General features: G+C 48.8%; 1 protein-coding gene across 1 annotated transcript in view; it reads left to right on the top strand.

The window, feature by feature from the left end:
* Positions 1-9,419, top strand: part of ALDH1A2 (aldehyde dehydrogenase 1 family member A2) — a 114,236-nt gene extending 104,817 nt beyond the window's left edge. Inside the window, exons 11-13 of the mRNA XM_004709449.2 lie at positions 376-533; positions 822-896; positions 7,512-9,419. Coding sequence (XP_004709506.1) covers positions 376-533; positions 822-896; positions 7,512-7,584 — 306 coding nt within the window. The 3' untranslated portion in view covers positions 7,585-9,419. The remainder of the gene's footprint in view (positions 1-375; positions 534-821; positions 897-7,511) is intronic.
* The last annotated feature ends 9,727 nt before the right edge of the window (positions 9,420-19,146 follow it).

Raw genomic sequence — 19,146 nt, 5'->3', positions numbered from 1 at the left:
TAACAAACTGGCAGCAGTTCATGCCCCCAGACTGTTGGGGCTCAAGGAGAAGCCGCCCATTGACTCAGCAGCGGGCCCTCGGGCTTGTCGGACACTGTGGAACCGTGCCTGGGGCCGCCCCTGAGACTGCCACCTTCTCTTCTGTACCAGAGAGCACACCTCGGGCACACCAAGTGGCATCTAGCCATGCAGGGGGCTGGGGGAGGGAGGGTGCGAAGCAAACTCTCAGTGTTAGACTCTTACATAATTTGAGAATTTGGGAGAGTGTATAGTTTTGTACTGCTAAAGTTCAATGTTTTTAAATAATCAAGGCAGAGGAAATTTGCTTTGAAACAAGGAAAGCCTGGGTGAAGCATTCCTCGTGTTTGCCTGCAGATCTTCGGCCCCGTTCAGGAAATTCTGAGGTTTAAGACCATGGATGAAGTGATTGAAAGAGCCAATAACTCAGACTTTGGACTGGTCGCAGCCGTCTTCACCAGTGACATCAACAAGGCCCTGACGGTGTCATCGGCAATGCAAGCCGGGACCGTGTGGTAAGACCAGAGTCCGCCTCCTTGTTCTGATCATTACCCGAAGCCTGGGCGCTGTGAACAGGCACCCTCTGGAAGACGGGGAAGACCCACAGCAATCAGACTGAGCCCTGAAAAGGGATGCCCTTCTTCCTGGGGAGGCTAGGACACCAGGGTCCAATTTCAAGGATAGAATTTCGAGCTGTAAAAAGGAATTAAAAAATAATACTTCTGCTAGAAATACCCTGCAGTGGGCTTGTTCCTGTGCAGGCAGCCTTCACCGCACTCACAGCATTATCTTTTGTTTTTCAGGATCAATTGTTACAATGCTTTAAATGCCCAGAGCCCCTTTGGGGGATTCAAGATGTCTGGAAATGGGAGAGAAATGTAAGTGTCCAAACTTGCCAAGGATTTCTGATTATCAGCATAAAGTGCTCTCACTCCTCTTAATTCATGAAGCAGACTTTATTGAGTACGTGTACTTACACACTATGCTCTAGACTACATGTTACAAAGACAATAGGACATCTTTTACCCTAAGTGGGACTCGAGAAAAATAAACATTTCAGTAATTCTCTGTAATAAGGGCTATCATAGAAGTGTGTTCAACATCTTACACACATAGAGGCCATCAGATGTGCGGGATTCAGAGAAGATTTCAGCAAGAAATAGGATTGTGGGCATTTCAGAGGCCGGCAGAGGGAATTGCAGAGGGAAGGCCTGGCAGATAGCAGAGTAGTCAGGGAATCGAAGGGAATTTCATGTTCTTCAGACAACGGTCACCCATTGCCAGCACAAGGGACTTGTATGAACTGCAGAAGTGGTTTGTTTTCCCTTCAAAGTGTTTAACAGTCTACCTAACATTTATAAACAAGGAGTATTTATACAGAATCTAGGTTTCTGGTTTATTTCCATCCCCTTATAGCAAAGTTGCTGGAGCTCTGAGCTCTGTACTTGGCCATGATCCCCACAAGTCTTGCTGCTTCCAAGGACAGGTGTTGGTTGTCGCTTACTTTGTATCCCCGCAGTCCAGGAACTTGTGCCACTTGCTCTGCCCTGGTAGGTTCTGTGATTTTGGGCCTGTAGGGTTGTGGCATGGATGAATTGGGGTTCTTACTGAAGATACAAATGGAAAGGTTGATTGAGAAGAAATCTCAAAAGACGTCAACAAGCAGCATGTGGGTGCTGAGGCGATACCAAAGACTTTAAGACAAGAATGTTGGCAGAGAGAGGATGCTGGGACAGAAAGAACAGGAAAACGGTCTGTGAGAAAATGTTTGCATCGACAGCAATGGATGTCATGAATGGAATGCCTGCTGTGCATCTGTTAAATCACTTTCTAACGTCTCATTTGGTTTTGACAGAGGTTCTGTGGGATAGATATTACAAATGATCCACATAAGGAACTCGGGGTTAAGAGGGGTTAGTGGCTTGCCAAGGAAACTAGCCAGTAAGTGGCAGGTCTGAGATGTGGCAGGTCTGGGGCTCAGTGGTCAAATCCTGTGTACTCCACCCTCAGGATTAAGGGACCCCAGGGGTCAGGCTCAGGGCTCTTCAGAGCTAGATAGATTTCCCAAAGCTGCTGAAGAACTGAAGCACAGCTACAACTGGCCAATATTGGCTGGTTCCATATGTCGTCAGTAGGCGCTGTCAACACAACTAGAACTCTCCATGGGCTTTCCAGGCTTTCTCTTGGTGGAAACCAGGGCTTTCTCACTGGGAGGCGCTGGCTGGGTGTGAGCTGCCATTATGGGTGTTCACAGCTGACTGCCAACAGACCCTTGATCAACAGTGTCTGGTCTAGTGTAGGGATTTGAGGAGAGGGGCATTTGGGTGGAATAAAAAAGGGGGTAGTTTTTCCAGAGTTGGTGCTTAAAGCTGGTGGCGCTGACAGAAGAGTGAGTGAAGACGTTGCTGGAGAAGTCACTACGGGGTGGGGGAGCATAGCGAGCCCCTAGACTAGAGCAGAGCTCTTCCCCGCCTCCGCTTCCTCAGCTGCTCCTTTCTAGTCCGCAACCGTGCACGAGGTACAGCTTGCCAGCCAAGAGCAGAATTTCTCGCCATCAAACTGCGTGGATTTGAATTCTACCCTTCCTACCTGTGCTTCTTGGAACAAATCACTTAATCTCGCTGAGCCTTCGTTTCCTCATCTATAAAATGGTACCTACCTCATAGAATTGCTGCGGGGATGATACACGGGAAGTAAGTGTGTGCAATAGCTAGCAGAGGGCCTGGCAAGCCCTCAGAAAATAATTAGCTTCTGGTATCTTTGCTAATCCAGTTGAGTGTTACCTAGTTGGCCTTTCTTCCTTCCTAGGCCTCTTGCTTTGGGAGCATAGCAGGATTTTCCCTAATTCCAGCCAGTGTTGCCAACTTACATTCTGCCTCTGGAAATGCCAGGGAGACAGTGTTCTTGCTCAACTTTTCCCTTGTCTGGCCTCCAGGGCCCCTTCCTTGCTTTACAGCCAGCAGTACCCCAGGACCAGTCTGGGTCTTGTTATCCTTGTATAAAGTCTCCATCTCTTCCACTTAGGGAACTTGCATATGGCCTGAGCCATCTGCTGCCACTTTTTGTGATGCCTTCAATTTGTCACTACAGTTCCTGCCCGTGTCTGTGTTGTCCCGGCCTCGGAAGCATTTGGGCAATCACTGGCGAGGGTGACACTGCTTGCCTGGGCTGTTGTGTCACAGATAATTAACAGAGTGAATCATGAGCATGAAGTCAACTTGCCATAAATAATCATTGGTTGATGGACCCTGATTGTAGCCTTCATTATGAGCAGGTCTCCTGCCAGCATTCAGGCAAATACATTATCCAGTTCCAGTCCGCTCAGAGACGTTTCCCCAGCTTACAGAGAAGGCTGAGAGAGCGTTTGGCTGTGTCAGAATCCCACATCGCCGTGGCCTGAGAGATGAGGGGAATGGATTCTTTCATTTTCTAAGCACTAGAGGGATTTAACTTTTCCAGTGCAGTTAAAAACGACTTTGGAAATGGTTGTTCTTTGATGATACTCTCTTCATCTTGTCTAAATTACATGGTTCTCTGTCCCTACTTGCCCCGAAAACATGTTTTCTCTTCCTTGAGTGACCTAGAGTGGTAGGAGATAGTTCCAATAAAAGAGCTTGCTCTGTTCCAGTCCCCCACTCGCTAACATTGGATACAGCCCCAGAAACGCCAGCCAACCCTCCTGCAGGATGGAGGAATTGTTTCTCCATGCCCGGCATTAGTCCCTGTGCCTCCCGCCCAGCTCGAAGAAGAACCAGGAAGGGCAGAAGGGACATAGCACTCTTGGGAGGCAAGCTCTCTGGGGCTGGCAGAGCCTCAGTGGTCTCCCCACGGAGAGTGGCAGCGAGGGCTGCCCTCTACAGGTCATCTGATGGCTGGCCTCAAGTTCCCCGGTTACAGGAGAGCTGACTCCAGTCCTGCCTGCCGGTGGATTCCATCTGCTTCACTCTTCCTGTCCATTGTCTTACGCCCTCACCTAGGCTCCCCTCGAGAAGGGGCAGGTGGGAGAACTGGAGCCATAAAATATATCACAAACCCAGGGGATGGAAAATGTCCGCATTTTAAAACCTGAATCGGGCTTTGAGCATGGGAAGCATTCTTAGTGTACTTTAAATCAAGTGTTTTCCAGTGAGTGAGTGAGTGAGTGAGTGTGTGTGTGTGTGTGTGTGTGTGTGTGTGTGTGTGTGTGTTCACAGACACAGCACATCTGGGTTAGGACTTAAAGGAGCCCTGGTGGTACAATGGTTAAAGGGCTCCAATGCTAAGCAAGTTAGCAGTTCGAATATTGGGAGAAAGATCGAGTGATCTGCTTCTTTGAAGATTAGAGCCTTGGAATTTGTGGCCGTTTCCCTCTGTCCTGTAGGATTGGATTCTACTCGTGCATTGGGTTTGGTTTGGGGTTTGGACGAGGGCCCAGGATCTGCATGTTAACGAGCTTCTGGAAGGATTCTAATGCAGGTGGTCTGGGGACCCTGTGTACTCTAGGAGAAATACTGATATAAGCCAAAGAAAAAGTGAGGGAAATATATTCTCCAGTTAGAAATCTATACTTGGTTCATGGATAAGGTGACCAGATTTTAACATTGTAAAGTGGGACACCATTGATAAAACTCATATCCGGGCGAAATAGCCACATGGCAGCCGAAAAGTGTATACCCTAGCTTGTTGTGCATTCTTTCCAAAATTCGGGACTTTTTTCAAATGCCGTGGGATGCGGGAAAAATTGTTCAAAGTCAGGACTGTCCCGTCAAAAGCGGGACGTCTGGTCACCTTATTCATGGAAGAGGCTGCGTGAGTCCTGACGTGGCTGACTGAGGCCACAGAAACCTCACCTCGTCCTGCCACGCTCCGGGGCTCCTACTTCTGCAGGTTGTCAGTGAAATGTGTGAGTGCTGCACTTCCACAACTGCTGCCCGGAGTGAGCTGGAGCCCGAGAGGATGGAGGCGGCCTGACCGGAGTCCTAGAGCCACTGATGGCAGAGCAAAGCCTGCCCTGGCCTGCTGACCCTGGCCAGTGTTCTCACCGCCTGCTCACAGTGCTCTCCGGCCTCTCTCCGGCAGTCCCTGGTGTCCTGGCCCCCGGCCAAGTTGGATCCTCTGCTGTCTTGGAGCAGCTTGGGCCTAGACTGAAGATCTCTGCCCAGGACCTAGGAGAAGAGCCTGCCAGGGAAGCAGGATTTTCCATTTTATCAGGCACTCAAAGATGATGGGCCCAAAGGCCACACTGAAACAACCAGTCCTCAAGGCTGCTGCTCCTTAGGCCTCCTTCCATTTCCTACCACCCTGGTTAGAGAGCTGAGTGGGAGGACAGTGTGGCGGGGTCTGCCCCAGTGCGTGCATAAGCCAGGAACCTTGAAGGGAGAAACCTCACTTCACACAGGAGGCACACCATGTCCTTGATGAAGAGACACATTCAGGATTGCCCAAGGGCAGGAAACAGTGCAACAAGAGCCAGAGCCGAGCTGGTAATAAAGTCCGAGCTGGATGGAGCTAATGAGGGAACCTAGAAGTGTGTGGTTCGTAGTTCTGTAAGGAGAGGTACCAGTACAGACCTTGGCTGCCCGCTGATGTCCTAGGAGGGGAGGCTTTGTCAACTCAGGTGTCCCTGACGTTCAGAGATGCTGCTGGTAGAGCAATTAGAACAGTGGTTCTCAACCTGTAGGTCGCAACCCCTTTGGGGGTCAAATGACCCTTTCATAGGGGTCGCCCAATTCATAACAGCAAAATGACAGTGATGAAGTAGCCACGAAAATAATGTTATGGTTGGGGGTCACCGCCACATGAGTACCTGTATGAAAGGGTCTCGGCCTTGGGAAGCTTGAGAACCACTCACTGCGTTAGAGTCTGACATAGGGAAGGGGGTTCCTGACACGACTAGAATGGGTCATTTAAAGTGGGTCTCCTAGGGAAACAAAGTGAGAACGCTGCCTATGCCTGGCTGTTTTAAAAGACAGTGTTTCTTAATCATCTCCACATCCATCTCTAAGCCTTTCGTTTACTGGTGGGATAGTGTAGAACCGGGAGAGGAAGGTTAGGGAGATCACTCATTTAACAGTCGTTGAGTGCCGCCTTTGTGTTGGACCCTATAGAGTACGGGTGATATTTGCTGAAGGGCAGAAGCGAATCCATGGAGACAGGCACTCACATAGTGACTTTCCAGGGTGGCACCTCTGATGGTAGCGGTGTGGACAAGGGGCTGTGTGAACATGGGGAGGGGAATTCCCCCTGCTCCTGGGAGTCATGAAAAGCTTCATAGAGGAATTGGCCTTAGGGAAAATATAAGAAAAGAAAGTTAAATTAAAGAAAAAAAGTAGCACAGGTTTGATTTTAAGAGCAAAGAAAGAAATTTAAGGCAATTCAAACAAGGCGATGCGTGGGTTCGGAGCATCTCGGCAGATAGGTTTTGCCACACACCAGTGTCTCCTACCACACAGGTGAGCATGCCTCTTGAGGGCGGGAAGGACCGAGTCTCCTTCCCCCGATTAGAAGTGCTGTCTGCGCTCCCGTTGCTTACTTTTGCCCCTGTCAGCCCAGCACACTGTTGCTCTGTGGTCCTAGCTCAGTCAGTGTGCTGAGTAAGTGGTGGCCCAGGGCTCGTGCCCAGCATCCCACAGGGCTCTGCAAAGCAGGAAAGGAATTGGCCAAAGGAAACTGTTGGAGGTAAAACTTACCCATGCTTGCCAATTCCTTATCATTCAGTTATGACTTTTTAAAAATTAATCATTTTATTGGGGGCTCTTAAAGATATTTTAAACCCACGATTCATTTAGTTCAAGCGTAATTTTACAATAGGTACCACCATCCGTTTAAGAACATTTTCTTTTAAATCGTTTAATTGGGGGCTCATTCAGCTCTGGGCAACGTTGGGGGCTATGAACAGTCTATCTTCTGGGTTGTTTTTAAGATGTGAGATGATATGTGTTCTTGAGGGCCTTTAGGTATTTGCTCCTGTTTGTTAGTGTGAAGGGATCAGACAAAGGGGATTCGAGTATGAGTGGGCTCACCTGGGGATCCTAGTGTTGTCTGTGTGATCAAGAGACGAGATCTTCAGGAGAGAAAGCAGAGCCCCGCAGAGTCTCCAGGACAGGGTGGGGTAGAAGTGAGTCCGGGTGAGTGTCCGTCAGCTTTGGGCAGTCCGTGCTCCCTCACGCCCGCAGCCTTTAGGACTTAACCTAGCAGCAAAGCCTGGGCATCTCTGTGGCCTGTGGCCAAGGCTGATCCCCAGGTGTGTTTTTGCTAGTGCGTAGGCGTCCTTTCGGTGTGAGGCAGGGAAGGCAGATGACCCTTTACGTTGAGGAGACAACCTTGAGCTGAGAGCCTCCTGGGCACTACGGAGGATGGCTGCACACGCTGTAGGCCCTGTAGGGATATCTTGAATGGGAAGCCCAGGGCTTTCAGGTAGCCGGTACCAGACTGTACCTTCTAAAGAACTTTCACTGTCTGAAACTGTGTTGCCTGCGCCTCGGGTATCTGATCCTAACCGTTTCTGTTTTCAGGGGAGAATTTGGTTTGAGAGAATACTCTGAAGTGAAGACGGTGACAGTAAAGATCCCCCAAAAGAACTCCTAAGAAGACCAAGAAGGAAGGAAAAGCCAGCCCAGACAGCCCCTCCCTCTGCTTTCCCTGTGGGGCCCAGTTCTCAGGAACACCAAGTTCATACACGCTCCTTATTGAAAGGTTTCATGACAGCATGTAGGCCAGGCTGGTGACTGCATAACCCAGCAGACAGCTGGGCACGGCTCCTTGGCACTGGAAGAGATCATCCTAATGATATCAAAAACTGGGGAAAGTGGGACAAAGGGAAGCGCAGTTACTCTTGGGCACGTCCAGGATCTCCCTGGAGTGAGGGGCTGATTATTGGAGTGAGGAGCTATGTTATCGGATGCCTTTTGTTGCAAGGAACTTTCCTCTTGAGGAAAGGCGGCCTTTCCATTGTCTTCAGTTCCCTGATCCGACTCTCCACTCACCCACCCCTCCGGATCCTCGCCGAGATCTCAGCTGAGCTCATTTGGGGCAGATGTTTGGGCCGGGAACAATTTTCCAAGGGTTTGCAGCCAAATTACCGTTTCATGTTATCCATTTCTTCAAAGCAAAACATGAAATGGTTTTAGTTAGAGCCAGACCAGACTGAAAATGCCAGGAGCTGGTGCACTGCGGCAGATGTACTGGGAAATAAAAACTGGGGCTATTCTTGACCCAGTCTGGTCTTGTCGTGCCCATAAATAACGTGAAAGAAAGAAGATCGGGACGATGGGGGTGCGCAGGGTCTCACATGTAGTCCACAGCGTCTGAGCTCAGTGCACGGTACTGTTTTGTGTGTCTCCATGTTTCCTTCCCCCTCTTGGCTATTCTGGATGAAGGAGAAGTGGGTGGTTTATCATAGATAGGTATGGTCTGTTCTCAAGCTCATCTTTGAAATCTACCCAAACAAGTCGGAGTGGGCTCAAAAAGTGGGGAAAAGGTTCTTTGAAGACTTAATTCGGGTCCCAGTGATGACTGACAATTCTTCCTATGTGCGGATATCTCTGCACTTGGTATCGATAGCTTCTTCTGCAGCCCCATTCTATACTCCCCTAACCCTTGGTACTCCCAGTGTTTCAGACGTCACAGGTCTCGTCTGGGCCCAGTGAGTCCTAAATTCATGACCATTAACCTTGGAAAACAGGGCCACACCAGGGGTTCCATTTGTGTGTGCAGAGTTCCCGTGGGCCCTGACTGCCATGCTCCACAGAGCTGCTCTGCCACACCAGGGGCGGGCCCGCTACACACCTGCACACACCACAGCCCTGGCTTCATCTCAGCACTCCACCATCAGGCGACACAGGAGGCAGGTGCCGCTCCCCTCCCTCAACCATACGTCTGCTGCTCAGTGAGTTCACGGTTGGTGTGGGGAGGGTCTGCGCTCTTTCCTTCTTCCCTCTTTCCCGCTGCAGAATCCAATTCAGTCTCTAATCTGCATGAAGGTCATTTATTTAAAAGTACCAAGCATAACCTAGAGTATGTGGAATATGGGCAACATATATATATATATATACACACACACACACACACAATCACACACACATATATAGAGCCTTCTGTATTTAACAGTTGTCTGCTTTCTAACTCTACCGGTTTTCTATTTAAAGCCCTTGTCTATTAACAGTGTTTTAAAGAAGTCTCAAGTCAGTGTTACCAACAAACACAGAGCATTCAGAAGCCTGCCACCTCGACTGATGCGCATCTCTGATTCTGCAGTGTGAACGATGCTCCCTCCCCTGTAGCAGCGAGTGTCCAAGTAAACATTCCCACTAACAAACTAGTTACCTTGAACTGCAATATAGGATGTGAAAATGAAGATTTATTTCCTTTAATGTACTTAAAAAGAAACCTCTGTGCTAGCAATAAAGCATTTATATTGTGTACTCCAGGCCCTCTCTGGCTGTGATTCTAAGTGTCGGTGTCACGCTACGTTCCTTTGGATCCTTCCCTCACCTGCTGGGTGGTTGACTCCATAGTGAGCAGAAGGCCGGCAGGGAAACAGGACCCTTACTTTCTCACCCCATGTAAAACCCATGGGTACCTAGAGTTCTGTGCGGCTAATGTTTAAAAGCATCAATGAGATATTCCCCACAATGACTCATTCATAATAGCTCCAAGAAAGCGGAAATGTTGAAGGCGTTGAGGACCCTGTTTTGACAAACATGCACGCGCTGCACAGCGAGAGTGCAGACCACTGGTGGCATTTTGTGGTAGCTTTATTTTTATTTATCAGTGAAATGAAGCCAAAGGCTGACACCATGCTGCGATACGATTGCAGCTGTGAAAAGAAAGCTATAAATGGTGACAGTACCACCAGCTAGAGCTTGTTTTCTCTTGATTCTCAGAGTTGACCCCCCACCCCCCCCCCAGACCTGCACGCTCTCCCCTACCAACCTGTGGACTCTCCGCCCAGGGTCTGGTCAAGCGACACACGCTTTAAACGGGTGACTTCACCCTGGAATAGACGGAACCTGAACAAAGAGGTGGATTGAGCTCTCCTGGGATTTGCTCTGTCTGCCGACACCTTGGCCTTCAGAGGGATAAATCACGGATGGGAGGCTGCAGACCCTGAGACAGTGGGCCGGGCTCTGAAGTGTTGGCCTGAGGGTCCCGTGAATATATTTGTGTTTGGTCCTTGGAGCCACTGGGAAGAAAATGAGAGCAGTGGGCCTCATCGTGATCCTGTGGAAGTCCTGGGAAGATGCCACTGTGGAGTGGGGTGTCAGAATGAGGAGTCAGCGGCCATAATGTGATAGTGCTGTGAGCATTAAGTTCCTCAAACATCATCTCTTTCCAATGCTGACAAAGTAGGATGAAGTTGGCATCGTGCGTGGTGCCGATGATGAGCCCCCAAACCCTCCTCTTTTTGCCATCAACCTGCGTCTTCCTGGTCACTTTTTACCATTAATCCCTCAAGTCTCCCTCTTCCAAAATTTCTCCGGTTTATTCATATCGATTTTTATCCATTCCATTTTAGAAAATGTAGGTTCTAAAGAGCAGTACTTAGAGTATACTGGTCTAGACAGTGCATGGAAGCAGTAGGAGACTCATTACAAACCAAGCTTGGCATAATCCTGGCCAGGCCAAGGTGGGGAAGAGAGGAGGACATCATGAAATGGACAGATGACCCAGTAAATGTGAAAGAACGAAGGTACAGGTTCACATTTGCACACCCAGGGAGCAGGGAAATGACTGCGTCACACAAGTTGAATCCCGGAAGCAAGGCTTTAGGGGAACCTTGACTTCAGCTTTGGACACAGATTTTGAGAGCAACCTCCAGATAGCAATCCTTGGTCAACAGTGGGAGATAGGGGATTTGGAACTCTGCTCCGCGGCATGAATATGAAAGTGAGGGCTCTACAAAGCGCAAGAATTAGGACACAATCAGGGCTGGGCAAAGATCTCAGCAAAAGAAATCTCAATAGGAGGAGAGCGGGTCAGCTGGAACCCACCAGAGAAGCCAGCTGGCCCTCTCGCACCTTTCCAAATGCCATCGCCTGAACGCAAGGCCAATTTCCCCTTCCCCACTCAAGTTCCTTCTAATTGCAGGTGGTACTTGAGCAACTGTTAGCTCATGTCCTTTCCTCCTGTGTGGCTCTGAGGTGGACCAGGACGAGCACAGTGCTGAATAGAGCAGGTGCTACACTGGCTGGCTGGCTGGTGGAGTCTGCCCGAACGCTCATGCCCCATGACTGTCATAGCCTTGTTGCTCACTCACTTCACTGCACTTGGAGGCATGACAGGGCTCGGTGAAAGACCAAACATGACCGACTAGAGAAAGCTTGGCTGCCACTGATCAACTCAAATCCCATACCATCAGATTGTAAATGAACAGATCAAAACTGTAACGGAAGCATTCATTCTTACTCTCTCAGCCTCATTGCTGCCCCCTTCTTGAGAACGATGTGAACCCGGAACGTGGCTCAACAATTTACATGGCGCCAAGTTATTGTTCCCTGTATGGGCAGTGTTAGCTGATGAGAACAGCATTGACTCCCAGTGATCTTAAGAAAGGAAACTTCCCTCACCTCACTTTCCTTCCCATAAACCTGTTTATTATGCCTGCCTCTGCCCCAGCACTAGGCATTCGAGACAAGCCAGCACAGCTACTACCCTTGTGAAGCGCAGTGGTTATAGTGGCCTAGCTGTAGAGTCCACCCTGACCACAGAGGCCCTATAGGACGGTAGAGCTGCCTTGGGATTTCTGAGACTAAATCTCTATGGGCACAGATAGCCTTAGCTGTCTCCCACAGGACAAGGCTGATAGGTGTGAATTGCTGACTTGTAGTTAAGCAGCCTACTACCTACACCACAGAACTGCCTTCGCCAGGGATGGACATCCAAGTTATGGAAGGATCATGTAGTACCCTCCTAGGACCTCCTGGATGGTAACATCCCTGAGGACTTCCACAGGGGTGGGGGGAGGCTTACTAGCAATGTAGCAGCAGGGAAAGCACAGGGTATCAGAGGACCAGAATATGGAATAGAAATCATCCCTTCTCTACCATTAACAAGTTGTGCCTTTGGACGAGTCCACTACCGTTCATGGCCCTCTCCAGAGGTGTTCTCCTTTGTAGAATGAAAGCCACTTCTGTGCCAACCTCAAGAGCGTTGTGTGCTGATCAAACATGAATGAGGACCTATTTTTACATTTGTTCTGGGACATCACGCGCAGCTCTAAATAAGGACAGAAATGTGGTATTTTTTTTAAGTGAGTTGTTTTGCTGGCCAGTAGGACATCGACACTCTCAATTTCTCCCTCAGCTTTGAGGGTCACGATGGAGACCCCGACCAAGGAAGGTTTCCTGAGCCTTTCCCCGCATCTGAATACACCAAGTGAGCCAGGGGTCAGGGGAATAAATGCAGCTCCGTTGTGTGCCCAAGATTTAGCCCCATCCCGTCACACATCGCTCAGACACTCTGGTTCGAAACCCGAAGACTGGCCAGGCAACCTGAGCCACCCTGACTTTGCGACACGACACAGCAGCTCTTTCTCCGTGGAGACAGGCTGTGAAGAGAAGCATGGGAAAGCCTGCTCTGGAGCTGCATGAGGCCCTCTTCTTGCACATGGACAGCATCGCGCTCAAAAGGAAGAGCACCTTGCCATTTAGTCTTTGATGTGAAACTGCTTGGATACCGTCCCCTCTGGCCCTTTATCTCTGGAGTCAGAAGGGACCTGACACCAGAGTGGGCCCAGCCCCTCTCCTGCTGGAGCACAAGCTCTTCCTGGTTCCACGGCCTCTGGGCCTTTCGTTTATTTCTCAGGAGCAGTCCCTGCCCTCCTTCGTAAAGCAGATGTTCTCAAGCAGGCTCGAGTTGGCTAATGTCTACTTCCAGAGGTGTGCCGCTGGCTTCATGGCTTGTATTCGGGTTCAGGATCAACAAGCCCGCTGACCACACCGATCACCGCGCTAATGGTGGTGGGAGAACCTGGAAACAGATCACGGTCGTGGTTGGACATAAACCCTGCCGCTGAATCAACGTGCTCGGAGAGTGTGGAAATAGCAAAAGACAAGTGATCTCTTACATGAACCTTCATTCATTGCACATGAAAAAAAAAGTTGGCGGGGGGAGGGGGGGGCAGGTGGCGGGAATGTTACTGAATACATATCCGGAAGACCATTTATATACATTTTAAAAGAAAGAAGATATAAATACTCCAGGAGAGCAAAAATACTTCAGAATGACCAACCACCGCAACAATACACATGTACTGAGCCACACATTCCTGTGACTCCGCCCATCTTCAACACCCCCCCAGAGCCAAAGGCAGAGCGGATGGGAAGGCCTCTCATTCAGATCACACACACACACACACACACACACACACACACACACACACACCTATGTACATTAAGGAACAACAATGTAGCACCTTTTCTAGTCCCTCTTGACTGGGAACTGTGAGCAACAACTTCAAGACTCCTGTGGAGGCAAATGAGCCACATGCAAGACCCCAAACCCTTCTCCAAGAGCCGAAGCTGGCAAACCCCAGGGGAAGATCTGTTGGCTGAACCGCCGAGACCTCGGCCTCCATTTTCTCAGTTAGACTCATTCATAAACAACACGGGCTCCACATAAACTTGAATAAAACCCAGATGCCACTTGTGAACACAATGAGTTCCTGCTCCCTGGAGGCCCTGGGGGCGGTGAGATGCCACAAACACTCGGCCTGCGGCAACGTCCGTTCCCAGCCCCAAGGGGTGTGGGTTAGAGAAATGCTGTGCCAAGGGGAGGTGGGATCAGCGTGTGCCAGGTGAAGGCTGGGGACCCAGGGGGGTGGGGAGGGGAGGGCCCACCCATCTGCTGTCTACTCTCTGGAATTCGGATCTGACACTCTCATTCTAGAAAAGGCCGTCTTCAGTAACATCCAGAGCTTCTCCAAGGGAGCATAGGGACAGGGTGTTGGCGTGCCCCAGCAGCACGAGGTGTGTGCCTTTGGGGAATCAGCTAACCGTGTAGACCTCACTTCCCTCCCTGCAGATGGAGCTATAGAATGTCCCCCCCACACACAGTTGTCATGACGGTAGAATGAGAACCTACCCGGACAGTGCTTAACCATGTTTCAAAATGGCTTGGCTCGTTGTAAAAGTAAAACAAACCAAAAAAACGGTCGCACTGAATAAAAGCAAACAAATATGTATCTACCAAAGAACGCTAAAATTCCCAAGAGGTGACGCTTACTTGGGATCAGTTGAAGCACTTCTAGTTTGGGCTTTGTATCAAGCATCAGATAAGAGGGCACTTGCAATAAGGTAGGCCTAGAAGGAGGGGCTGGAATCAGTAACTAGGGTGGGTGTGGGTGTGAAGGCTGGGAGGGGACCATTTAAAAGCGTGCGTCTGTGTCCAGTTAGTTCTGCTTGAGGGCCAGAGGCTTTATGATTGCAGTGGCTTCCGGGCTCCCATTATTTAAAAGAACAGGTAGCAAGAAGCGGCTGTAGGTCCTGGTGGCCCCGTGCTGGACTTCAACCCTTCCTTGCAGGAGAACTGGATCCCAGTCGTAAGCCTGATCAGTGGTCACCGCCGACTTCAGCAGAGCCTGCCTTTATTACTGTGATGTGTCACGGATCTCAGTGGGATTTCCAGACGAAGATGAGAAAGAAAGGGCGAGTGAGCTATTTCTAAAAGTCACCCCAGTGAAAATGCACTGGAGCACACCCTCGGGACCAGTTGGGCGTGAGGTCATCATGAGTTGGGCGGTGGGGTCGGGGGTAGTGGCAAGGTCGGCTCAGCGGCAGCTAACAAGAGCGAGAGAGGGTGAATGGTTGAGGGAGACAAACATGGACTTAAAGAGGGTTTTGCCACCTTGCACTGAATCAGTGTTAGCTGTGTTGGAGTTATGCTTATTGTTATCCTGATCACGAGGCTCAAAGAACATGGTCGCTTTGTTGCTTGGTAGGTGGGATCATCAGGCTGGCTTGACTATTTAGGTGAAGCCACAGCAGGGAGGCTCAGAAAGGTGACAGGAACTTTCAGGAAGAGTAGCATTCTGCAAAGGCCGCTTGTCTCCTCTAAGATACAGCCTCTGCGTGCGTGCTCGGTCAGCCTTTTCAGAAATGCAGAGGCTGCTCTAGCTCAGAGGTTGTAAACAGGACTCCACTTCTCGCAAGTGGAGCCCTCAATAAAGGCGGCTAACCCTGAGCGACAGCATATCACAAAACTGAAGGGGGGGTGGGGGGACCAACCAGAAACAAGCCCAGAATGTGCCCTTCTGTTGCCTGTTTGTTCTGCTGCATTCCCACAAGAAACTGTTATTCTTGAAAACTGGTTACAAGGCTTGCCCACGAGACAATTTGATAACCTTAAAAAATAAACTAGGAAAATAAACCCACTGTAAAGCTCACTCAATCCTGAGAACTCGGGGCGCGATGACCCAAGATTCTGATTTGACTCCCCGCCCTCTGCTTTCCTCTCAAAGATAACAAGCAGATTAATGCGCAAAGCCACATACATATTAGAAACACTTGTCCATTTTTTCCACTTGCCCCCAGTGATATTGAGGGCAGTAATAAATAAGCTTGTCGGGAATTCTTTTCAGGAAACTGAACCACAGTTTTAGTCTTGTCTAGTCAACACATTGTTCAGAAATGTTTTGGTAACCTTTAAAGCCCTGCTCCAGAGGTTCCCATACCCCCAACTAAATTCTTTCCTATGTTCAAGGTCATTAAGACTTTGGGAGATGTGCTTATTTACTTGGTTTGAGCCATGCATCTGTGTCCTCTACGGAGGTGGGAGGGTCAGAGATTGTGGAGAACAAGAGTTTCATAGAGCAGTCAGGCTGGGCCTCCTGTGCTAGGAAAGCCCTCCCTGGGCTGGGGGGTGAACGGGACTGCAGGGTGTTTGATTATGCCTGTCCACAGCCCATGGTGGTGCTTAGCCCATGGTGGGTGTGCCCCAGGTCTGAGTTGACCTGGGTAGAGAGGAGGGCAGAGGAAGAGTTCCCAGGAAAATCCATACAAAACCTTGGTACAGGCAAGTTTATCTTCCATACCAAACCTGCCCACCTTAGTCCTCCTATTTATATCAACACCTGCTCATGAAAGGATCTCACAACCTCACATCCCCTGATAGGTGGATGGTTGTCAAGATACAGAAGTCTTCCATCAAGGTCCCCCCTCTCCTTAGTACAGTGGGATCGGCAAAGGAATGAAAAGGAGAGAGTTCCTCTGTATTAGGGCATGTTTTCTAGAGGAGCCAAAATGGACACTTGCAGGTATGTGTAGATGGAAGGGGATTTAAGTTAAGAAATGGCTCACACCATCATTGAAGTGGGTAAGTCCAGTCCAGTCCAAGCCTGGAGGTCAGGTGTAAGCTGAAGGTTTCTCCTTGACTCCTGAAGCTGCAGGGGCTGATGAGCAGGAAGTAGGAAGATAAAACAGGAAACCACAGGTTGGTGCATGCTGAGCTGAATGAATCTGAGATAAACCAAATTAATCTGTGGGCCAGCAGTCCACAGATGGCTCCCGAGATCAGCAGTCCATATCAGAGGAGGTTGCATCATAACCAGATGCAGGATCCAGTCCAGCAGTAGAAGTCAGCTAGTTTCCACAGTCAGTTTATACTAAGAGCAGACCACACCCCGAATGAAACCTCCCTCAATTGTATCAAGACTGAGACCAGATGAAGGAGGTGGTTCTCCACAACCGTACTCTTCCCACAACTGCCGGGCTGTTTCTCAGAAGGTCCCATCATGGAGATGACCACACTCTGTTAGATCAGATCATGGGAAAAGCCTGGCCCACCCAAGTTGACATAAAAACCAGCTCTCATGTACCCTTCTTGATCATCCTTTTCTCAGACACTTGCCTCGTTCCTCCCTTTTGGGGAGCAGACATCACTAGAGACCAGATGTGTCCATGCTGAAATACAGCTTGCTGTGCTGGGTCCTCTCTAATTCCAATAGGTGATTTCCCCCTCCCCCCTTCATCTTCTATTTGGCTTCCTGACCCCTTAGAGAACCTTTCATAATTCCCCTTTCTTCTGACTAAAAGTGATGATTCTGTTGAATGGTCGGTCCTCTCTGCCCTTTGCCCAACCTTGAAATAATGCAATTATGCTCCTAGAGCTCGGAGTCACAAACATTTCATTCCCACCAGGAACCACTTTCAGTGTCTACGAGGGGGTATCCCCCCACAAAAAAAGGAATTCCCCCCCAAAGTTATGTATGTAAATTTTTATATCAAAAAGCCTTATTACTTTCAAAGTATTCTCTATTACACTTAATACATTTGTCAAATCTGTAATACATTCTTGGGAATAGTTTTCAAATACATTTGTTTGGATGGCTGACAGCATCTCCCTCATTCTACTCTTCACCTTTTCTACGTAGTCAAATGGCTGTCCTATCATGTCGCCGTGCATTCATGGAAACAAAAAGAAGTCACACAGGTCAGGTGCATAAGGTCCGTGGGGCAAGAGAGGCATGCTGTTTTTTGCCAAAAACTGGCACACTGAGATGGCTCTGTGAGCAGGGCCATTGTCATGGTGGCAAAACCAGTCCCCCATCTGCCACAAATCAGGCCTTTTTGTCACACACTGTTACACAATCTTTTCAGAACCTCTATATAGAAAGCTTGATTAACGGTCTGACCTGGTGGAATGAACTCCAAATGTACTATCCCCCTCACATTAAAAAAAACCCCACAAATGAGCATCATCTTTAACTTTGATTTCACTGGATGAGCTTTTTCTGGGCGAGTCAATGATAGTGTCTTCCACTGGCTTGATTGATATTTGTTTTCAGGGGGTTGCAAGAATTGCACCATGTCTCCTCACCAGTAATGACCTTGGGGGAAAAAAGTCTAGGTTACTTCAGAGCTGCTCTTTGAAAGCACAGCATGTTTCCACTTGATGCTCTTTTTGCTGGTCAGTCAGAACCCAAGGCACAAATTTCACAGGGACCTTTCTCATTCCCAACTCTTCCATTAATATTTGCTAAACCAAGCTCCAAGATAGTCCAGATAACTTCCTCATCTCTCAAACACAAGTGCATGATTTTTTCCGGCATTTTTGTCCATTAGGAAGTTGATGGATATCTAGAATGAGGTTTGGCATCAATCAACATTTCACCTCTTTTGAACCGAGAAAACCACTCATACGCTTGAGTTTTTTCCCATAGCACTCCCCTTGTAATCTGTGTTCCACATCACAACAATTTATGTGGCATTTTTCCCAAGCAGGAAACAAAATTTCACAGCCACGTGCTGTGCTCTGAAATCAGCCATCACAAAAAGGGAGGTTCGAGGGAAACTGCTTTTATGAAAAAATTCTCTGTGGCCAGAGAGAATCTTCCCAGGTGATGCCACTGTGTGCACTAACTCAGAATGAGTTGTTCGATGCTCACCTAGTGGAACGAAATGCAGACTGTGAAAAACTCTTTCCAGGTTTCTTTGTGTGTGAACAGAGCAGTGTTTCCTTCTCTGTGCACAGGGTAGTTATGATTCAGATTTGCCTCCACGGCCCCCAACATCTCACGTGGACTGAAATGGAGACTTAGTGATCACATAAAGGAAATTAAAGAGTTAGTGGGGACCCTTGGGATCATCCCATCTAGGATTTTCATTTTGCAGATGGAGAGACAAAGCCTGGAAGATGACGGATGTTCCCAGGATAAACCTTTAAACCCAGGCCCTGTGACTTAAGTCCAGTGCTTTTCCTCTTCTGCCCCCAGGGAGAAAATTTGAAGCAGACAACTATCCTGCTGAATCCCTCATTCTTGACTTTACAGAAGAAAAAAACAGCCGCTAATTGCACACAATTCCAGAAAGGCCCATGCAGTGTCTTTTAGCAGAGCACGTGAGCCCATTAGTACCTCCTAAACACATCATCACTCAGTTCATCAGATTAGCTTAAAGAAAGAATGGTTTGAAGAGAAAGAGGCCAAAGACAAGAAAAGTCTTCCTTGTGTAGAAGAGACATAGTATTCAGAGAGATCCTGAGGCTGCAATCAGGTGAGGATAAGGATTGCCATGGTTTGGGCTCTAGATTGGAAACCTAATTTTAAAAAAGTCATTTTATCATACAACTCTTATCACAATCCATACACCCATCCATTGTGTGTCAAGCACATTTGTACATTTGTTGCCCTCATCATTCTCAAAACATTTGCTT

Source organism: Echinops telfairi, unplaced genomic scaffold (assembly GCF_000313985.2).
Source record: "Echinops telfairi isolate 266 unplaced genomic scaffold, ASM31398v2 ScPeMD7_8;HRSCAF=38, whole genome shotgun sequence".
NCBI lineage: Eukaryota > Metazoa > Chordata > Mammalia > Afrosoricida > Tenrecidae > Echinops > Echinops telfairi.
The sequence above is the reverse complement of the archived record's forward strand: the minus strand, read 5'-3'. Positions and strand labels throughout refer to the sequence as shown.